This window comes from Triplophysa dalaica, chromosome 20 (genome assembly GCF_015846415.1).
Source record: "Triplophysa dalaica isolate WHDGS20190420 chromosome 20, ASM1584641v1, whole genome shotgun sequence".
NCBI classification, from domain to species: domain Eukaryota; kingdom Metazoa; phylum Chordata; class Actinopteri; order Cypriniformes; family Nemacheilidae; genus Triplophysa; species Triplophysa dalaica.
In genome coordinates, this window is record NC_079561.1 from 1,677,789 (window position 1) to 1,696,449 (window position 18,661).

The 18,661-nt window shown below is 37.1% G+C and overlaps 3 protein-coding genes across 4 annotated transcripts; all 3 read left to right on the plus strand.

Annotated features, from left to right (window-relative positions):
• Nucleotides 1-587: 587 nt before the first annotated feature.
• slc48a1a (solute carrier family 48 member 1a) lies at nt 588-4,353 on the plus strand. 2 transcript variants are annotated; one of them, XM_056733968.1, is made up of 4 exons: nt 588-838; nt 1,269-1,436; nt 2,979-3,069; nt 3,158-4,353. In XM_056733968.1, the coding sequence occupies exons 1-4, from the start codon at nt 709-711 to the stop codon at nt 3,225-3,227; spliced, it is 459 nt and encodes a 152-aa protein (XP_056589946.1). In that variant the 5' UTR covers nt 588-708; the 3' UTR covers nt 3,228-4,353. The 2 variants fall into 2 exon arrangements, with proteins under 2 accessions (XP_056589946.1, XP_056589947.1); XM_056733969.1 differs by having other exon boundaries at nt 590-838; nt 2,979-4,353.
• A 1,431-nt stretch (nt 4,354-5,784) lies between these two features.
• On the plus strand, nt 5,785-12,975 carry LOC130409522 (solute carrier family 26 member 9-like). Its single transcript, XM_056733546.1, has 20 exons — nt 5,785-5,903; nt 5,986-6,125; nt 6,716-6,826; nt 7,176-7,351; nt 7,462-7,626; nt 7,695-7,847; nt 7,974-8,056; nt 8,163-8,310; nt 8,436-8,549; nt 8,858-8,935; nt 9,065-9,160; nt 9,445-9,551; nt 9,661-9,730; nt 9,853-9,945; nt 10,018-10,173; nt 10,266-10,484; nt 10,672-10,726; nt 12,249-12,385; nt 12,598-12,660; nt 12,759-12,975. The coding sequence occupies exons 1-20, from the start codon at nt 5,785-5,787 to the stop codon at nt 12,768-12,770; spliced, it is 2,295 nt and encodes a 764-aa protein (XP_056589524.1). The 3' UTR covers nt 12,771-12,975.
• Nucleotides 12,976-13,999: 1,024 nt separating this feature from the next.
• On the plus strand, nt 14,000-18,212 carry hrct1 (histidine rich carboxyl terminus 1). The gene is made up of 10 exons (XM_056733965.1): nt 14,000-14,144; nt 14,935-14,967; nt 15,169-15,337; nt 15,413-15,460; nt 15,668-15,830; nt 15,931-16,055; nt 16,320-16,377; nt 16,637-16,828; nt 16,914-16,991; nt 17,065-18,212. The coding sequence occupies exons 1-10, from the start codon at nt 14,129-14,131 to the stop codon at nt 17,398-17,400; spliced, it is 1,218 nt and encodes a 405-aa protein (XP_056589943.1). The 5' UTR covers nt 14,000-14,128; the 3' UTR covers nt 17,401-18,212.
• Nucleotides 18,213-18,661: the final 449 nt, after the last annotated feature.

The window sequence follows — 18,661 nt, forward strand, 5'->3', positions numbered from 1 at the left end:
TTTGCAAGAGTTTGATAATATTACTACAATAACAGTATTCCAATAACAATTATAACAAAAGTTTTGAAGCAGGAAGTAATGTTTTGTTTCAGAATTGCTGTAGGTCTTTGCGGATCTGAAGGGGGTTTCAGAGCGAAACCCACTAAAAAGAGATTGAACTGATTATAAGCCCCCTTGCTTCAAAGCTGCGTAAAAAGAGTCCCAACATCACTTCTGAGAATCTGCTGAAATAAGATCTATACGTATATAGATATATATATATGTTGAATACAAAATATCAATATATCAACTGGGAAAAAACAGTTTCAGTGTTTTCATTTTTCCACATGAAGCTCCTGAAAAGCGACATTTATCGTTTTTCTTCCATTGAACTTTGAACATGTTAGAATAAAACTAAACAACGAAGTATGTGACTTTTATTATTCTGCTTATTTATTTTCGGTTCACTTTGAATTGTTTTGCTAGTTATTATACTCACATGCCACCTTACTGCGTAACAACAAAAAATAAAATAATAATAAATATCATAGCGGCCGGGAAATGATCTTGATAGTTGCTATGGTGATGACGCGGAGCACTTCCGGGTCGTTCCGTCATGTTTACGAATAACAGCGCCGCATTATATAATCTCTCATCGATGGTGTAATCGTGCAGTTCGTTCTCTTCTCGCAGCTTCTCCAGACCCGTGCGATATTTTACAGGTTATTAATGGGTCCAAAAAGGATCTTCATCAGTATTGGTTATGCCACATTCGGCATGTTGGTTGGATCTTCTGCGTTTATCGTGTGGAATGTGGTTTATAAACAACCCTGGACGGCGGCGATGGGTGGATTATCGGGTATGTGAGCACATTCAAGGCCACAGCAACGACTGAGAGATATTCTGTTTCTAACTGCTGTGCTGCTTTGCTTAGCATTATTTTGCATGTCTTAAAACTCACTACGTATATGAACCACGATTTTACTAAAGTAACCATTAGTTTGCTATAGTAGTATTTGCAGTAAAATGAAAGTTAACACAGATATGCAATGGTCTCATTATATCCTAACCTTTGTTAACGATGATAGTTGTATTGAAATGCAAAGACATACTTACCATACTTTCACTTTCAGCTGTTTATTTTAGGGTAATGACTTTAAGGTGTAATAGAGATCAAATGTGCTGATAAAAATGTTTCATATTGAAACGATCGGTCAATTTCAATAGAATAAGATGCAAATGAACAGATCAGCATTTGACCCATTTCAATGACATATGTGTGTTTACAGGGGTTCTGGCTCTTTGGACTTTGGTCACTCACATCATGTACCTTCAGGACTATTGGCGAACCTGGTTAAAAGGACTGAAGTTCTTCATGTTTGTTAGTTCTGTATTTTCTCTTCTGGCTTTTGCTGCATTTGCAACCTTCCTAACTTTGGGAATTATTGAAAAGCAGGGTAAGTACTTTACTACTACTGTTTAAATCCTAACAAATAACCTGTTTTATAACTATCATAATAGTATATGCATTGTATATAAATTGTATATATATATATATTAGCATATAGTATTTTACAAATTATATACTAATTCCATTAATGTAGAATTCAGTTCAGATCGTTTACAAGGTGATATGGAGGTTTGTCTTTAATCTACAGTATGCGTACGCTGTAATCTGCGATTAGGTCAAGATAACGTCTTTAACAATATGAAGAGCTCTTTTCCAAAACGCTATGAATCCATTTTAATAGTCTTCATGAAAATTATATTTTTTTACCTAGACCCATACATTTTGTTAATATTCAATTTATCCTGTTAAAATGGTCTGTTGGCTCAGTCTGAACATGTTAAACAATGATTGTTAAATGAAACGACAATATTGTCGATTATAAATTCAAAGTTTATTTTAATTTTTCAAAACGCTTCAAATCCATCCTTTTTTTTAAAAAAACAAGAGAACATGCAGCATATCTGGTCGGCGGTACAGAGCACTGAGCACCAAAACAACCAGACACAAAAATAGCTTCTTCCCTCAGGCCGTCTACCTCTTGAACAGATAAATGTTTTTACATGCACCTTTAAGAACTTGAGTGCAAAACTTTTATGTGCAATTAACTCTCTGCAATAATAATAAAGTGCAATTTTAAATATATCCTGCAGATAATACACCATCGATTTTTATTGAACTTTTTCTGTAAATTATATTTCATCTTGCTGTATATAACACATACCTTTTACTACAATAGTCTATTCTTATTTTTACTTGTACATATTTACATACACACATAACTTTACTCTCTATAGCTTTACTCTTATGTTTATTGTATTGTATTTTTTAATTTGTTATACCCATGGCCCTTATTTAAATCATCTGTGTAACTGTTTTGCATTGTTTGATGGTCTCTGTGTGTTGTTGCTGATTCTGTGTACTGGATGCTCCTGTCACCAAAACAAATTCCTTGTCTGTGCAAACATACTTGGCAATAAAGCTCTTTCTGATCTGTTCTGATCTTCTGATATGACATCAGGATCTCATGCTATAAATTAATATAAATCAAATAAATGCATGAAATAAATAACAGCCAAATAAACTAAATAGTAACAAACTAAATAGTAAAATAAAATAAATATTTTCAATTTCATGTTTCAATATTTTCCACCACAAACAACAAATTTAAAAATAACACTCATACAAATACCACTAACGAGTGAATTCTGATGGGTCGAGAGGACATATCTCAATTAGGCTAAAAACAGGTTCGGCACTTATAGCGTTTTGGAAATAAACTGCATCTTGCAGAACATTTTAAACAAGGAAATATAGCGATTTGGCATGAAACATTGATGGAGCAGTGAATAGGTTTAGTACACAGCAAAATGGCATTACAAACTTTTTTTTAATTTATTTTGCGTTTAATGCGTTTTGGAAAAGAGCTCTTCATATAATACCCGTTCACTGCAGGTGTGTTACAAAGTCACTTCTTCTATTCTCTCTGCAGCTTTGTCTGACCCCAAGAATTTCTACCTGTCCGCCGTGTGGAGCTTCATGACTCTTAAGTGGGCCTTCCTGCTGGGTCTGTACTCTTACAGGTACCGTCAGGAGTTTGCTGACATCAGCATCCTCAGTGACTTTTGATTGGCTCTCTCATCTGGAGCTGAATGGATTTGTTCGTTTCAGATGGTGGCTTGCTTCACCTGCCACTATGAAGATGGAACGATGGATGCTTGTCCTTTTTAATACCGTGTAACGGTCTCCTTGTTTTAACGAAAACTGTCACACTTCAGCCCCACCTTTCCTCCCATCCTGGAATAAGATTTCTGTGATTCCTGTGATCCTCATTTGTCATTTTCACATTTTAAAGTTTTAATAGGTGACTTTATGACATTGTAGTCAGGGGTTTTCAAAGGCTTTGTGGGATACACTAGGACAGCAGTTCTCAATCCTGGTCCTCGCAACGCCCCGCTCTTCATATTTTACATCTCTCTCTTTTTTAACACACCTGATTTAAATCACCAGCGTGTTAGAAGAGAGATCCATGAACGAACTGCGTTCCGATTGACATGGTCCCTACACAGTGTTCACACTGCTCTCCCCTACACACAGGAAATCAGATCAAGATTTGCACTACACAACTGCCTGCTGTGTCTTCACACAAAGACAAAACTTATTTTAAGTTATTTAACCGTAATCATGAGATTTGAGTAGTGGTCACGTCTTGTGCGATTTAATTCCCTATAGATGAAACTTTATATGGTCCTTACAAACTGGAATCATAGCAGAATATCCATAGATGTCCACTTCGCTCAGTCATATTGAACAAACACCTGAAGGCGGATAACAGAATCGTACAAGATATGCAGAGCGGGGGGTCGCGAGGACCAGGATCAAGAACCGCTCAAGGATACGGTCACAGGTAGATGTTCATTTACTCAGGGCAAGTTGTGTTTCAATATCAGATGCGAAATAACAAATGCATAGCAAGTGATGTACACGGCTGGTTCTAGGAGCCTAAACCAGAAATGAAGGAATGTAGGACAGTTTCAATACAAGCATCTTTTATCGGTCTACACAGTGTTGTTGTAGATTGTCAGACAGTGTTTTTATTTGTTTGCTAGATTCTGTTGTTATGAAATATTTTGTTTATATCGTTTATTTATGAACTGAAGACAAGTATTATTTATGTTAATGTTTGGAATAGCATACTACTATATGAACAGTGTGCACATTTTCTAAATGCATGGAATACTACATTTACCAAATGTTGTGATGTGTTAAGATGATTGCACCAATTGTGTGGTACACTGTATCCCACAATGCACTGCATTCAACTTGACATTATGTCTCCATTTATATGAAATATAATTTCAAATAATCATTTTTAACTCTTTATTTGATCTGATCATTGAATTAAAGAAGCGTTCAGGTTCACAAAAAAACTGAAAACAGTGTATGCTATAAATACACTAGCGGACTGTTCCAAACTTAGCAGGTTACATTATCATAATGCAGTTCCTCCCTTGGCCACTAGTGGGGGCCATAAATCAATTGAATTATCTTGGTGCTCCGTCATCTGTGAATATACAGTCGTTCTACCTTTGTTTATTTTGGGCTCATTCTGCCCTATACAAGACAACATTACTGTTTGTATTTAAGAATGAGTGTTTGTCACTTTGTATCGAGATGTAGCATTTGTTTGCTTGAGTCTGAAAGGCGGCCATTTGGAAGTGATGGTCCATACAATTTTAAGAGCCAAAAAGTACAACATATTACATCGATTGCTTATAAAAGTGACATTTATTGTTTGTTGATAGAAAAGTGAAGGTCACCATACAATGTTTTACTCTATAGCATGTCAATAAACATATTTGGATCACACTTTAAACCAGTTAACACAGATTTAATGTAAATTATATTGAGAGATTTAAATGAGATTAAAGTACTGCTGTTTTAATTCACCCACAAATACTGTGTGTTTTCATCATTTCTTTGTGTCTATTTGTCTTTTTTTTATAGAGTTTGAAATGTGCACGAGAAAGAAAAGAGATTTACAATGACGAATCAGTGTTTTATATTATATTATTATATTTAAAAAATGCTAATTGTTAAAGCCTAACTGAGTAACTGTGGTATGTACTGAAGTATTGTGATATGGTAAACTCCTCCCTACATTAGATTGTAATAGAAGGGACTGATGTCAAAGCCATTGAAAGATGTCTGAAACTCCAGAGAGACCAGGTAAGTCATTTTTACATTTGACATATTTCATGTAAAACCTGTATGGAACAAACTAAAGTATTATTATTTAATTATTTCTAAACAACAGTGGAATGTATTTGAAATGTAATTTTTTTAACGTCATGTTATTTTGAGTTTGCTACAGTAAACGACTGTATGCGCAGACAAAAGAGTGTCGTCTTTATATATTATTTTAACTGCTCAAGTCAAACTTACATTTTAACATAACTTCCCCGACAGGTGACTAATACAAACCCTTTATCTTATAATGTTTTTTAATATTTTGAGTTGTATAATCAAGGTCATGGGGCATTTGTATTTTTGCATTGTGTGCATTGTGTACAAATCTGCACAAGGTCAGATAAGACGTTTTTATCGCCCAAAGAGAAAGGTGCCCGATTATAAAAAAAGAATACACCTTAAACCCTTTGAAAGGTTACAACAATTAAAAGGCTTCCATTTGATTATCATTTAAGTTATAGAGTATAGACGTTACACTATTCGTTTTTTATTTAATATTCTCTCGTTGCATTGTTTTCCATCAATGACCTTTATATCTAGCAAACACTATGGTCCAGCTCCGCTACACGACAGATCGGCCTGTTTATTCTCAGACTGACTTTGATAAGGAGTTTGACAGAAAGAGAAGAACTTTTCCACTGGGACAGAAACTCCGCAAAGCCTTGCGGTACCATAAGACATGCATGTAACATACAATTATTACGAATCAGTCTGTCTTCCGTGGTACATGTGTATGTGTTTTAACACAGATGCTCAGGAGAGAGGCTGAAAGGTGTCTTGCTTAGACGTCTGCCAATTCTCAGTTGGCTTCCCAAGTACAACGTTAAACAGAACCTCCTCTGTGATGTCATCAGTGGGGTCAGCGCAGGCACCATACAGGTTCCTCAAGGTCTGTCCCATCAGGAGCACATACTGTATATACACCAACGCTCAAAAGTTTAGAATCGGCTGACAAAAATGTTTCTTGTGATCTTAAAAATCTTAAAAAGATGTATGTTTGAAATAACTTTCCTACTTTACTATAAACCCAAATATATTTGGCAACATTTGGATTTTTAAAAAAAAAAAAAATGTTTGAAATGGATTTCTTGGGTCCAAAAAATAAATAAAATGCAGCCGAGATAAGTCTAGTTCAGAAATTCCTTCAATACTGTTTGCAAAGCTTCCCAGGTTGAGACCGTATGGAGCTGGATGATAAAATGCAAAGTGTACCATTTTGCAAATTCTAAGCACAAGGTGTCTGATTTGAAGATGATAAAATATAACGTGGTTATGTTACATTCTTTTGTTTTGGATGATTTTAGTTACAACATAATTCCCAGTTACAAAGGTGTTATTCCGTGGATTTACTATTATTTTTAATGTGAAAATAATATATAAATAAAGTGTATGTACAGATATGAGTTTTGATAACTTCATAACTATCATAGTTCTGGTAACTTTACTATTATTCTAAAAAGTTACACATAATCTCCTCAGGCATGGCATTTGCCCTTCTGGCTAACCTGCCTCCAGTCAACGGCCTCTACTCCTCCTTTTTCCCTCTCATTCCTTATTTCTTCATGGGCACAGCTCACCAAATGGTACCTGGTAAGTATGGATTTTAGGAATTGCAACAAAGCAAATTCAGACGCTATAAATTCAAGAGGCACTTCATTTTACAAGTTTTACTTGACCAAACAGTCTGCCTGAAAGGGACAGTTCACCCCAAAATATATATATTTTTTAAATTTAAACCCCTGCATGTAAATGTTAACCTCTTTCTTCTAAGGAACAAAAGAAGATATTTTGAAAAAGGTCAATGTTGTTTGGTTATCAATGCTCTTCAAAATAGAAAGTCATACAGACGAGGAAATGCTAAAATAATATGTATTGATGAACTGTCCCTTTAAGTTTGACCTTGATCAATCTTTGCAATAAAGACTTTTTTCAATGATAGGTACGTTTGCTGTGCTCAGCATCATGGTTGGAATGGTCTGTCTGGATTTAGCTCCTGAATCTGACTTTACCCACTTCAACACCACATTAAACGAAAGCGTGGTGGATGAGGGGAAGATGAACGAAGTCCGACTCAGTATTTCGGCCACACTGGCTTGTCTAACTGCTATTATACAGGTAAAGATGCCTTGCGTGCATCATCCATAATCCAGTCAAATAACAACACTGTCAGAAGATAACTGTGTTTCTGTATTCAAAGAATGTCATGTCTGCAATGATCCCAACAGATTGCTATGGGTGTGATGCAGTTTGGTTTCGTGGCCATCTACCTGTCTGAATCTTTTGTGAGAGGTTTCATGACGGCAGCTGGACTTCAGATCCTAATATCTGTTCTTAAGTATATATTTGGAATCAAGGTTCCTCCCTTTAGCGGGCCTTTAGCAGTTGTTTATGTAAGTGTGCACTTGTTTCAAATAACTTTGAACTTTTTCATGTTTAAATCTCTTGTTTTGTTTTTCAGACAATTGTGGATATTATTCAGGGCATTCCCAAGACAAACGTGGCTTCCTTGATCTTTGCTTTGGTCAGTTGTGTGGTTCTGATAGTTGTCAAAGAACTGGGTGCCAGGTTCCGCCATAAAATCCCATTCCCCATCCCGGTTGAGATCGTTGTGGTAAGCAGAGTATCTCTCCATGTCATGTGATATCTTCAATGTTTTTATGGAGTCGTGCACAAAGATGTTTAGCTTAATAAAATGGAAATTTAGATGCTTTTGACATTTTTCCGACCTTCTCTTCAGGTGGTTGTGGCTACGGCCATTTCTGGTCCACTGGACTTGCCTGAGAAATATCACATGGACATAGTGGGCGATATTCCTCTAGGGTGAGAAATTAGACTTTGTACATTATATGCACTGCAGTGATTTATAAAAAACAGATTTTTTAAATGAAAAGTGCAGATTCTGACCCTGTCCGCTTGTCTGGTTTAGGTTCCCCGCCCCTATCCTGCCAACAGTGTCACAATGGGAAGGTATGATGAGTTCAGCCTTCTCGTTGGCTATTGTTGGCTATGTCATCAATCTTGCAATGGGAAGGACACTGGCCGCCAAGCATGGTTATGACATTAATCCAAATCAGGTGCAAACCATGAAAGACATTGATATTTCTTTATCTGGGTTATGGATTGCACGGTTCTCGATAGTGATTTGAAAAAGATTTATAGAGTTGCATGTTGTTAGCAATGAACAGTTGTCTGTTGACAGGAGATGCTGGCGTTGGGTTGCAGTAACCTGCTGGGATCTTTCTTCAAGATTCACGTCATCTGCTGTGCTCTCTCTGTCACTCTGGCTGTAGATAATGCTGGCGGTTCATCACAGGTGAACTTGTTTTTTCTTTAAAGGAAACCGCTGTCCAAAAATAGAAATACAATTTTCTATTTTGCGGAAATCTTGCCAAGATCTCACCCTAAAATCAAGAGATATATAAAAAGTATATTTTTGTTATAGAAATATAATATACGATATAAATAGTTCATAAATATTAGACATTTATTAAATATGTAATATTTAATAAATATTTAATACATATTTTCATGTTTTTTGCATTGTGTTTATTTTCTATAACAATTCAAAATGATCTCTCAATTGTCTTGAGTTCTCATTACATCTCGACCGTACAATCTCAGTTTGCAAGTCTGTGCGTGATGCTGGTCGTCATGGTGACCATGCTGGCTCTCGGAACCTATCTGAGACCTCTGCCAAAGGTGGGGACCTTATTTCACAGCTCATTAATTATTCATTATCCCAGCTTTCATTAACAGCTCTCTTTTAATCTGTTATATTTGAAGTAATAGGGTCGAGCGTTATGATCATGATTGTTCTGTATCCCGCAGTCAGTCCTGGGGGCCCTCATAGCAGTCAATCTAAAGAACACACTTCTGCAGCTCTCCGACCCCTATTATCTCTGGAAGAAGAGCAGACTAGACTGTGTGAGTTTAGCTCAATATTGCTTTACACCATAAACTACTTTAAAATGCTATTATTATTGCTATTTATTCCCCCTTTTCAAGCCTTGTATATGGTTCTCTTTTCTGTGGAACACAAAAGAAGATATTTTGAGAAATGTGACCATACAATGGAAGTCAATGAGGGCCAATGTTCAAAATATATTCTTTTGAGCTCCGCAGAAGAAATCAGTTTGTATAAATGAAACGCTTACGTTTTAATATATAAATATAGGTTAGTTTCAGTATTCCTGTCTGTTTCTTCGTAGTGTGTCTGGGTTGTGTCTTTTCTAGCAACTTTCTTTGTGAGTTTGCCATACGGTGTGGCTGTGGGAGTTAGCTTCTCAATCCTGGTTGTGATATTCCGAACTCAATTGTAAGTTTTATCACAGATCTTACCGGTACTTTTATGACCAGTTTTATCATCCTGACCATCAGTTTGACCTTTCAATGACTGCATTGTGGTTTGTGTACCGCATGTGTAGTCAGAACGGCTCAGAGGTGGCTCAGGTCATGGAAACGGATATCTACAAGAACCCGAAAGTCTACAATAAGGTGATAAATGTCAGACCCACGGATGTTTGATGTAAAAAATCCACTGGGGAACAAGACGCATCAAGTCCGTTTACCGATGTCCTTTCCTCAGCCAATAAATAGCTCCATTTTCCTCAATGCAGGTAAATAGACTCGCAGGAATTCAAATAGTGAGCTATTGCTCGCCGCTGTACTTCGCCAATGCAGAGATATTCCGAGGAAAAGTCATCAAAAAAGTATGTGAAAGCCTTTCAGAAGATGTTTCTGGTGTAAAGGATTATTTGAACCTGTATTTGTGTGCGCACCAGACAGGGCTGGATCCAGGGAAGGTTCTGCTCGCCCGGAAGAAATTCTTGAAAAAACAAAAAGACAAAGAGAAACAGGAAGCAAAGGAGGAGAACAGTCTGAACAAACTGGACAACATGAAGAGAAGAATGAGTTCGCTGGTTGCTATGAAAGCACATGTAAGTTGTTTGTGATATGTGACTCATATTTGGACTTTTCAGTATTGCACTGATACAAAGATTCATATCATCATATTATAATTTTCTTTCAGACTATATCTCAGCTAAACCTACAGATTGACACTGACATCAATACCATCAGCACACCAACATCTTTTGAAAACCCTTACTGTGATGTCAGTGGCTCTTCTGATTCAAAATGCCCTTCTCCTGTAACCATAGAGATGCAACCCATGCCTTTCCATACCCTCATTCTAGACCTGGGAGGAGTGTGTTTCATTGACCTGATGGGTGTAAAAGTTCTCACAAAGGTAGATATTAGTAAGATGTGGATTTTTGTGTAATACATTGAGTGAACTCGATGCATTCTGTAGGTTTTACATTGATCTGCGCAGGAGCTGGACAGATTACATTTCAAGCAATAGTTCCTTATTAACATTAAAGACTTACTATTGATCCTTTACTGACCTTAAATTCTGTCTCTTATGTCTTGTACAGATGAGCAGCAGTTATAAGAAGCTGGGAATCAACATGTACTTGGCAAATATTCAAGGTGTGGATTATCTGACTTTTCTAAAAAGTTGACCTTTTGGCTCTTATATCTACAAATGTCTTTTAAAGGTCTCCTCAGACAAGCACTCTCAACAAGTAGGTAGGATTTATTAGGGTCTTCGTGAAATGTCTGGAGCATATTTTGCTTAAAAACACTCAATGGCTATGTAAACAAAACCTTTTTTTCCTTCGTCAAAATCAACACAACACACGTGTAGTACTGCCATGGCAGTGGTTTAGCTAAATGAATCTTGAATTCCTCTGCGGTTAGTTCCGTCTTAAACGTCTCAAAACATTCGTCCGTAGACAAAAAAATCAGTCACAGCAAACAGCGCATCCTAATCTGTTTATGTTGTGTAGTATGCTTACCTAAAATGCATGGAATCCACTGCAGATCTCAGCGGAGATCTACATGGATTTTAGCGCTTGTCGTTGACAAGTTATGACGTTCCACACACAACGTTAGAGTTAGTATGCTGTGACAGATTTTTCAGCCTAAGGACGAATGATTTGAGACGTTTAAAACGAAACAAACCTGCAGTGTTCGCTCCTGTTCATTAACAAAACAAACAGCTTGCCCGGCTGAACATATTACGCACATAATGTATTAACAAACATATAGCTAAACTCCAAGTGCCCATTTGACAAATAACATATAAGTATAGAGTAAGTTTAACATTGGCTTTGAATGTTCCATTTAGCCCGTGACTGACTTAGCTTTCGATATCATATGCTAACGCTATCCTCCTATATATACACATGTACGTCAATTCAGACTGTTGATAAATATTACTTACATTGGCAGCTTTCGGTTCAGTTGGTCCCCACCCCTGAACTTTGAAGCTAATCCTGCTTGTACTGTCCCAGGATGATAAAGCACTCCGGCTTGAAGTGATTCGCACAAACAAGCAGGATTTTACTTATGGTTTCTGAGGGATTTCCACAAAATATAAAATAAATCCACTCCTGTCTCTTCCTTGGTTTGGACTCTGTTCAGCGACTACATTGCATGTTGTCCACAAACTTCAGCCATGGTGTCACGTACACCGCTGTCGCTTGTGAAAACAGCAAAGGTGGGTGGAACTGTGTAGATTAAGGGGCGGTAACATTATAATAAAATCCGCTTTGGACGTCACAATCGGAGCGAAATCTGAACGGCTCGATTACTCACATTCACACCGAAACAAAGTTACTGAGTTCTTATTTTTCACGTTTTCTGGCTTGCTAGATGCACCGGGGACCCGATTATAGCACTTAAACACAGAAAAAGTGGGGTTTCAATCTGATGTCTCCTTTTAAAACATAGACAATTAGTTATGATTTCAATGCTTGTTGACTGTAGACAATTTTGTTGAAATTATAAATAATTGGCAAAACTCAACAATAACTTATAAATGCCAATGAATTATGAAAGTGCTAACACAAGAAATCTTCATATATCTTTAGCTATTTATTGGTTTACAGTAAACGATAGTTTAAAGATATCTTTTATCATTTTGCTGTGTGTCTTTTTTTGTGTGCAGCTCAGGTGTATGAAGATCTGGAGAAAGGAGGAGCGTTTGAGGAAGGTTGTTTCTCTCACTCCGATCTCTTCATCTCTGTCCATGATGCTGCTCTGTTTAGCCTAAATCGTTTCGTGAGGTCTGATCTCACAGAACAGGTAAGCCACTCTTTGACTGTTCCACAAGCCCATTTCCAAAGATGCTTTCTGACTCATCTCTCGTCACTTACCTCTCTCAAAGCTTGAATAACTGAACAAGGCTTCAGGAAATCCGGTGTCTAAAATAACCTTACAAATGTCATTATCTTATAAGATCAACTGAATGGAAATTCCTCAGTATATAAAAGAAAACAAGTCATTATTTATTATAGGTGAATGGAGACCTGATCGACCTGAGCTGTGACGTAGATGAAGATCGGAACGATTTGGAGCAGGTAAATGATTTATATGACAAGGAAATACACAAAAGAATGATGTTCGGCTGTTGAACTTTTAGAGCTTGTTGAATTGATTTTTTTATTTCCTCCTATAGGACATGTTCTGATTGTTAATCCATTCGGTATGAAACTAATGGATTCTAGTGTCACACTATCAGAGAGAACAAGCCAAGATGTCGAAGCCTGACTGAAACCCACCGAACAAAACTCAATTTTTATACAGTACTATACAAATGCTAATCCTAATAAATTACTATATAGATTATCTGTGTGTGTGGACATCTCTAGCTATAGCTACAGTACATATGCGCGAGTCGACGGTGTACTGTCAGTGTTCACCCGCAGGGGGCAGCAGTTCACAAAGTTTTTTTATCATACATCACATGATTTATTCACAATTTTTTATGTATAACTTAGCTTTTAAACGACGTTATATCAGAAAACGTCTCTTTAGATCTCAAATATTTAACAGAATCACTCTCTAGACCAGATTTACCGTTATTGTTTCCCGATCATCTGTAAATCGCTTTGGATAAACGCGTCTGCTAAATGACTAAATGTAAATGTATTATCCAAATATACCTGATATTTCATCAATACTGTGAAATTGTGAATGCATTTGAACTCAAGAATACAGTCACTCAATTTGCTGCTCAAGAGATGCGATTTACACTTTAAACGGATTAACCCAAAATAATCCGGAGAGGAAGAGGATTGAGCGTCTTGAAACGGTCTCATTCTGATGTCTCCGTCAACATGCGTCCATAATGTAAGGATCCTTAAAATAAACCTTATATCAGAACTAAATGTCAGCGCTTAAATTTGTAAGTATCCGCCTTCAAATAGAAGGATCATACAATAGAAAAAAAACTATAGTTTATAGCCATGCAGCGACAGTAATTGTACAATTATAGATCACTTTACTATATAAGATCACGTTTGATATAAATTGTATGTTAAGATAATAATTTGTAGTTATTCAATCACTGTGTAGTTGTTTTTTAAATAAATTACATGTTTTGGAACTGTGCAGACCTAATATGAGAAACGACTCCCTCTAGTGGGGGATGATGTACATTACACTATCAAACTGAGATGCAAGATAGTTTTAAGGTCTTTATATATTTTGAGTATTTTCCATTTTTGTAAACGTTGTAATGCTCATACTATATTAAAGAGGTACAACATTATTTGTTGTCAGCAGCATTTTTAACTCCAAAATAAAGTTAACTTATGAAAAATATATTCAAGTATATTTAACAGGCCTACAGGACTGTAGCACAACACTGCACTTCCCGGATGTGGGTTTATCGTAAGTGTCAGAAACTCACTAGTGCAGAACCAGTGCAGACAAATATCAGACCAAACCACATGTTGACACGGAAAGTGGTGCCTGTTTTTAACATGCAGTCTGCTTTTATCAGATAAGTTTTGACCAGCTCTAGTTAAACAACATAGTGGAGCAATGCTGCTCAACAGAGGTAAGAACACAACGTTTCTATATTATTATAAATGTATTTTGATTTTGAAGAGTATCTTTAAACCCCTATTATAGCTCATGTATTTTAAGTAGTGTAGTTTGTGTTGACATTTTTTCAGCATTTTTCTTTAAGCTTCATGTTTTCCCTTTCGAAAATGTACCGTGGTTTTACCACAGTTAAAACCAAAAAACATGCTTACTGTAGTAAAACAATGGTTATCACAACATAACCGTGGTTTTGAAAACCATGTTTTTTGTAAAAACCATAGTAAACGATGGTTGCTGTAGTAAAACCATGGTTTCGCCGTAAGTAATCAATGCACCAAAAAAAACATGGTAACTACACTTGTACCACAAAAAAACATTGTTAACTTTCGTAAGGGTCGAGCTGTTACAAGATAAAGAAAGACCTGATGTTGTGCATCCTCAAACAGACATTATGTGTCACATCGATGATGTTATATTGAAATATTTAAACACACAAGTTCATATATGGCAGTATATAAGATTTCTGTATGGGTATAACAAGCATACATTGCATGTGTGATGTAAAGGGGGGAAAATGTGTCGGAACATAAAATCATAGGAGACCTTGATGTACGATATAGAATCGTGTTTTGTAGCAATACTCACACATCAGGATGTGGTTTCTCATTTTGGTTTCTGAAACTGGAGCAGAATAAACCTTAAACATACAAACCATAACAGACCGCCTCCCTAAAATGCATACCTATGAGTCCCAACACCTCTATCAATTTATTAATAATGATATTCCATATTCTTTTTAACAGCTCTTGTCTTCCTTTGCCTGGTGATTGCAGAAGGTAAGGCCTGTATATAATCCCATTCAACACTCATTTACAATGGTGTCATGCAGTACAAGCACTCTAGCCGCTAGATTACAGAGCACTTGAGACAGGACACGTTCAAGCATTAACTAAAATACTAACTTCAGGCTATCGCTGAGGGCACTCAGAATAATAATGAAAATACAAGACCGTAGTTCACTTTCCCTCTCGTCTCAGGTGCACAGACGGAACACAGGGTGACCTGTTATCTGGATGTTTTAACGCCTCGCACACGTCAGGGCCCGTGCACTCACATCATTGTTCCTGCGGCCTGGACCAACGGCACTTTTAACCCTCAAAGTTTGTCTGAGGATGACTTTGATGCTCTTGGGAAGATGAAGGAAAGGTAAGTGTCATTTTAAAAGCATTTCTTTTTTGTACATACAGTTTGGCTCAAATTGAAATATTTCTATTCCCCCAGAAACCCAACTCTGAAGATTTTACTTGGATTGGAAGTCGAAGCATCAAGGTATGACAAAAAAAGCTTGATTCGCTTCAGATCAAATCCAACGGTTTTTTTTTAATGACTTGATAATATGAAAATTGAAGCTAAAACTTAGAAAACACATCAGAAATCACAGAAATGATTGTGACGTGTTCATTTGGTAAAAACAAAATGATAACGCTTTTTTTTTTCATCGCCGGACTTCAAGTGATCTAATGTGCTGTCGTTTAGATTGGAGTTGATGTTCTCTAGTGAGTCCAGTGTTGAAAACTTCACCCACACTTCACTGAGTTACCTGAAGGAAAAACATTTCGATGGCCTGGACTTGACTTGGGTGAACGGCCTTAGTTCGGAATCGAGCGATAGCTCAGAGCTACTCAGAAATTTTCTGAAGGCAAGAATCATAATTTTCAGCCTGATGACAGTGTACGTTTACTCTATAGCACACATATGAACATTCATATATAATATATCGAATTTTGTTTTGTCTGTAGAGTCTTAGAGAAGCGTTTGAGGAGGAGACACGTTCTTCTGATCGGATTCTGCTACTTTCTTTGTCTCTATCACACCAGAATGACCACAGCAGTGCGGTCGGATGTGATGTGCGGACACTTTTGCAGTAAGCTGTGAACGTTGTAAATACGTGTTTTGTCTTTTGCACATTTATCTTCTTGTATTTTCTGTTCATCTGATTATTTATCGTGTTTAAGTCGGTTGTAGTTGTTTTGAACTTCTCAGATTCTGTCTTGCTGCTATCTTATTATCTTTAGTTTGTTTTGTCTCTTTTATACATACTTGCACTTAAACTAATATTGCTGGTTATGCTATATGGTCCTTATGTAACTGTAAGTGACAAGAAAAAATCTTTTTTTCATCCCAAAAGGTATGTGGACTTCATCTCCCTTCTGCCTGCTCATCTGGAAAAGGATGGACCATACATTGTAAGTTGTTCAAAATGAAATTCCAGAAGATGAAATTTAGCGGCATCTAGCGGCGAGGATGCAAATTGCAACCAAATTAGACCTTTAAAATTACATTTTTATACCAAACCTAACCAAAATTGAAAGGGGTGTCAGAGTTTTGTAAATGTAGAAATGTTAAATCCCCAACCCCTGGGTAACAATATAGCAAAATGCTTCAATTTGATTGGTTGTACTTCTTAAAAGTTTCTCTATTAGCAACATGTGTTGTTTTATACAGAACGAAACAATCCAGCACTGGCATGATCAGCAGGTTGACCTGCAAAAGCTGAATCTAGCCTTGCCTGCTTTCCTATGGAGGACAGGTCGACGTCATCACCACCATCATCATCATCCCAGCAATAATGACGAAAACACAGAGGAAGGAAAGAAACATCACATCCAAGGCGTTGGCTTAAAGCTGGCCAATCGGGTAAATCGAATAAGTCATAACATTAAATATTAGCTCCTCAGGGATGGCTCAGACAAAATCATTTAATCATCTGAAACCCTTTCAGGTCTGTCTGGCTATAAAGAGCAGAGAGGAGTTCATTACCTTAACAAGTCTCTCAGATGATCCCAGCCTTGTCAAGGAGGTGGGTTCTTGTAAAGCAGACACATATTAAGCTATATTAGATATATTTTTATGGTGTTCCTATTGATTTGCAGGTGTCGTGGTTGCTCCAGAAGGGCTTTGGTGGCGTAGGTGCTGTCTTCATAGATATGGATGGTTTCTTTAACACTGTATGTGACAGCATCACTCAGGATGAAAGGGCGATTGTTAAATCAAAGATGATTATGCATCACGGGCGTAGAGTTCATGGGCTTGGTGGGCATCATCATCATCACCACGGTCGGGAACATCACCATAGTCACAGGGATCACCAATCTCATCTTTCCCATAGGAGCCATGATTTCAGTCACCAAAATCATAGACATCGCCATCATCATCGTCATGGACACCATGGTCATCATCACCATCTCCCCCATCCAACTCCTCAATAGTCCATAGAGAGACTGCTGGGTTTAGAGTGACTTCCAAGTTGCATGTTGATGTAAATTAGGGTGATAGTCACTTATAAGTCCATAGTATCAAAAGCTTTAAAGTACATTTGACATTTTTCTTATGATTATGCATTTTAAAGGGGTCATATGACACGGCTAAAACGAATATTATGTTTTTTTTTTAGAGATAAAGTAATGTGTGACACACGATTTACGGTGCATGTTTGTATCGCCTCTCTGATATGCACAGATTTTTTACAAAGCTCATTGCTCTGAAAAGCGAGGTGTGCTATGATTGGCCAGTTAACCAGTGTGTAGTGATTGGTTGAATACTGCAAGCGTGTGACGGAAATGTAACGCCTCTGACCATATTTGGAACATCAGGTTCCTCTTCAATTGTACTGACAGGTACGTCCACCTTACTTGCATATACGTTTGGGTGGTCTAGGTCAACTCATACCACCAACTGATGTAGATTTGAGGGGGGTGTGGTTACATGAGGTGTTTCAGAAAGGTCTGGGTGAGCACACGCTTTTAGATAAAATGCATCTTTTGTTCCCACACGCAATTTTACGTGTCTAATACATGCTTATAACACACCAAAGACAAAGAAAAACACGTGTTCGTGCCATATGACCCCTTTAAGTCAAATATGACCTATACGTGTTCTTTACAGGTGTAATCATTTCTTATTTCTGAGAACTTCACAATATAATTTTCTTTATTATAGTCTATATTTTAATCTATATAATGGTTTCTCAGTGCATTTATTACAATTACTAGCATTATGAAATAAATATATGTAGCCTAAATGTCTGAAGGTTTCCAATTCTTTTGGCCAGATCATTTTGTGCGAGTTTAATAAGCTCTAAAGCTAATTGTATGACCAAAACAGGCCCAGAATAGAATGACTCTTTTGATAGGGACGGAGCTCTGCTTCATGCATGAGGAGATATATGAGGCTATTACATGAACGTCCTGGGGTTCCACACACACATACACACAGACACACACACACACACACACCTGGTTCTCTGATTCCCTGTGGCTCATAAGAGCAGTTGCACAGTAGGCTTGTACAAGGAACCTGCTGTTTCAGACTTTAATTGGTAGCAGGTGGAGTCGCAGGTAAATTGCAGCCGATTCTCTCATTGTGTGAGAACACAAATGCTCTTCCTGCTTAATAGATGGACGATTGTCCTTTAACATCCTTGTGGGGAGAATGTGCTCCACTGCATTCACTGTTTTGGTATCATATCAA

Excerpts from the sequence above, each read along its gene's own strand:
- LOC130409522 (XM_056733546.1), top strand. The coding sequence starts at position 5,785 with ATGGTCCAGCTCCGCTACACGACAGATCGGCCTGTTTATTCTCAGACT. Across the intron at positions 7,848-7,973 it reads TCCCGGTTGAGATCGTTGTG|GTGGTTGTGGCTACGGCCAT; the intron begins GTAAGCAGAGTA and ends CCTTCTCTTCAG. Across the intron at positions 8,311-8,435 it reads ATGACATTAATCCAAATCAG|GAGATGCTGGCGTTGGGTTG; the intron begins GTGCAAACCATG and ends GTCTGTTGACAG.
- hrct1 (XM_056733965.1), top strand. Across the intron at positions 15,338-15,412 it reads CTTGGGAAGATGAAGGAAAG|AAACCCAACTCTGAAGATTT; the intron begins GTAAGTGTCATT and ends CTATTCCCCCAG. Across the intron at positions 16,056-16,319 it reads GATGTGCGGACACTTTTGCA|GTATGTGGACTTCATCTCCC; the intron begins GTAAGCTGTGAA and ends TCATCCCAAAAG.
- slc48a1a (XM_056733968.1), top strand. The coding sequence starts at position 709 with ATGGGTCCAAAAAGGATCTTCATCAGTATTGGTTATGCCACATTCGGC. Across the intron at positions 839-1,268 it reads GGCGATGGGTGGATTATCGG|GGGTTCTGGCTCTTTGGACT; the intron begins GTATGTGAGCAC and ends GTGTGTTTACAG. Across the intron at positions 3,070-3,157 it reads CTGGGTCTGTACTCTTACAG|ATGGTGGCTTGCTTCACCTG; the intron begins GTACCGTCAGGA and ends TGTTCGTTTCAG.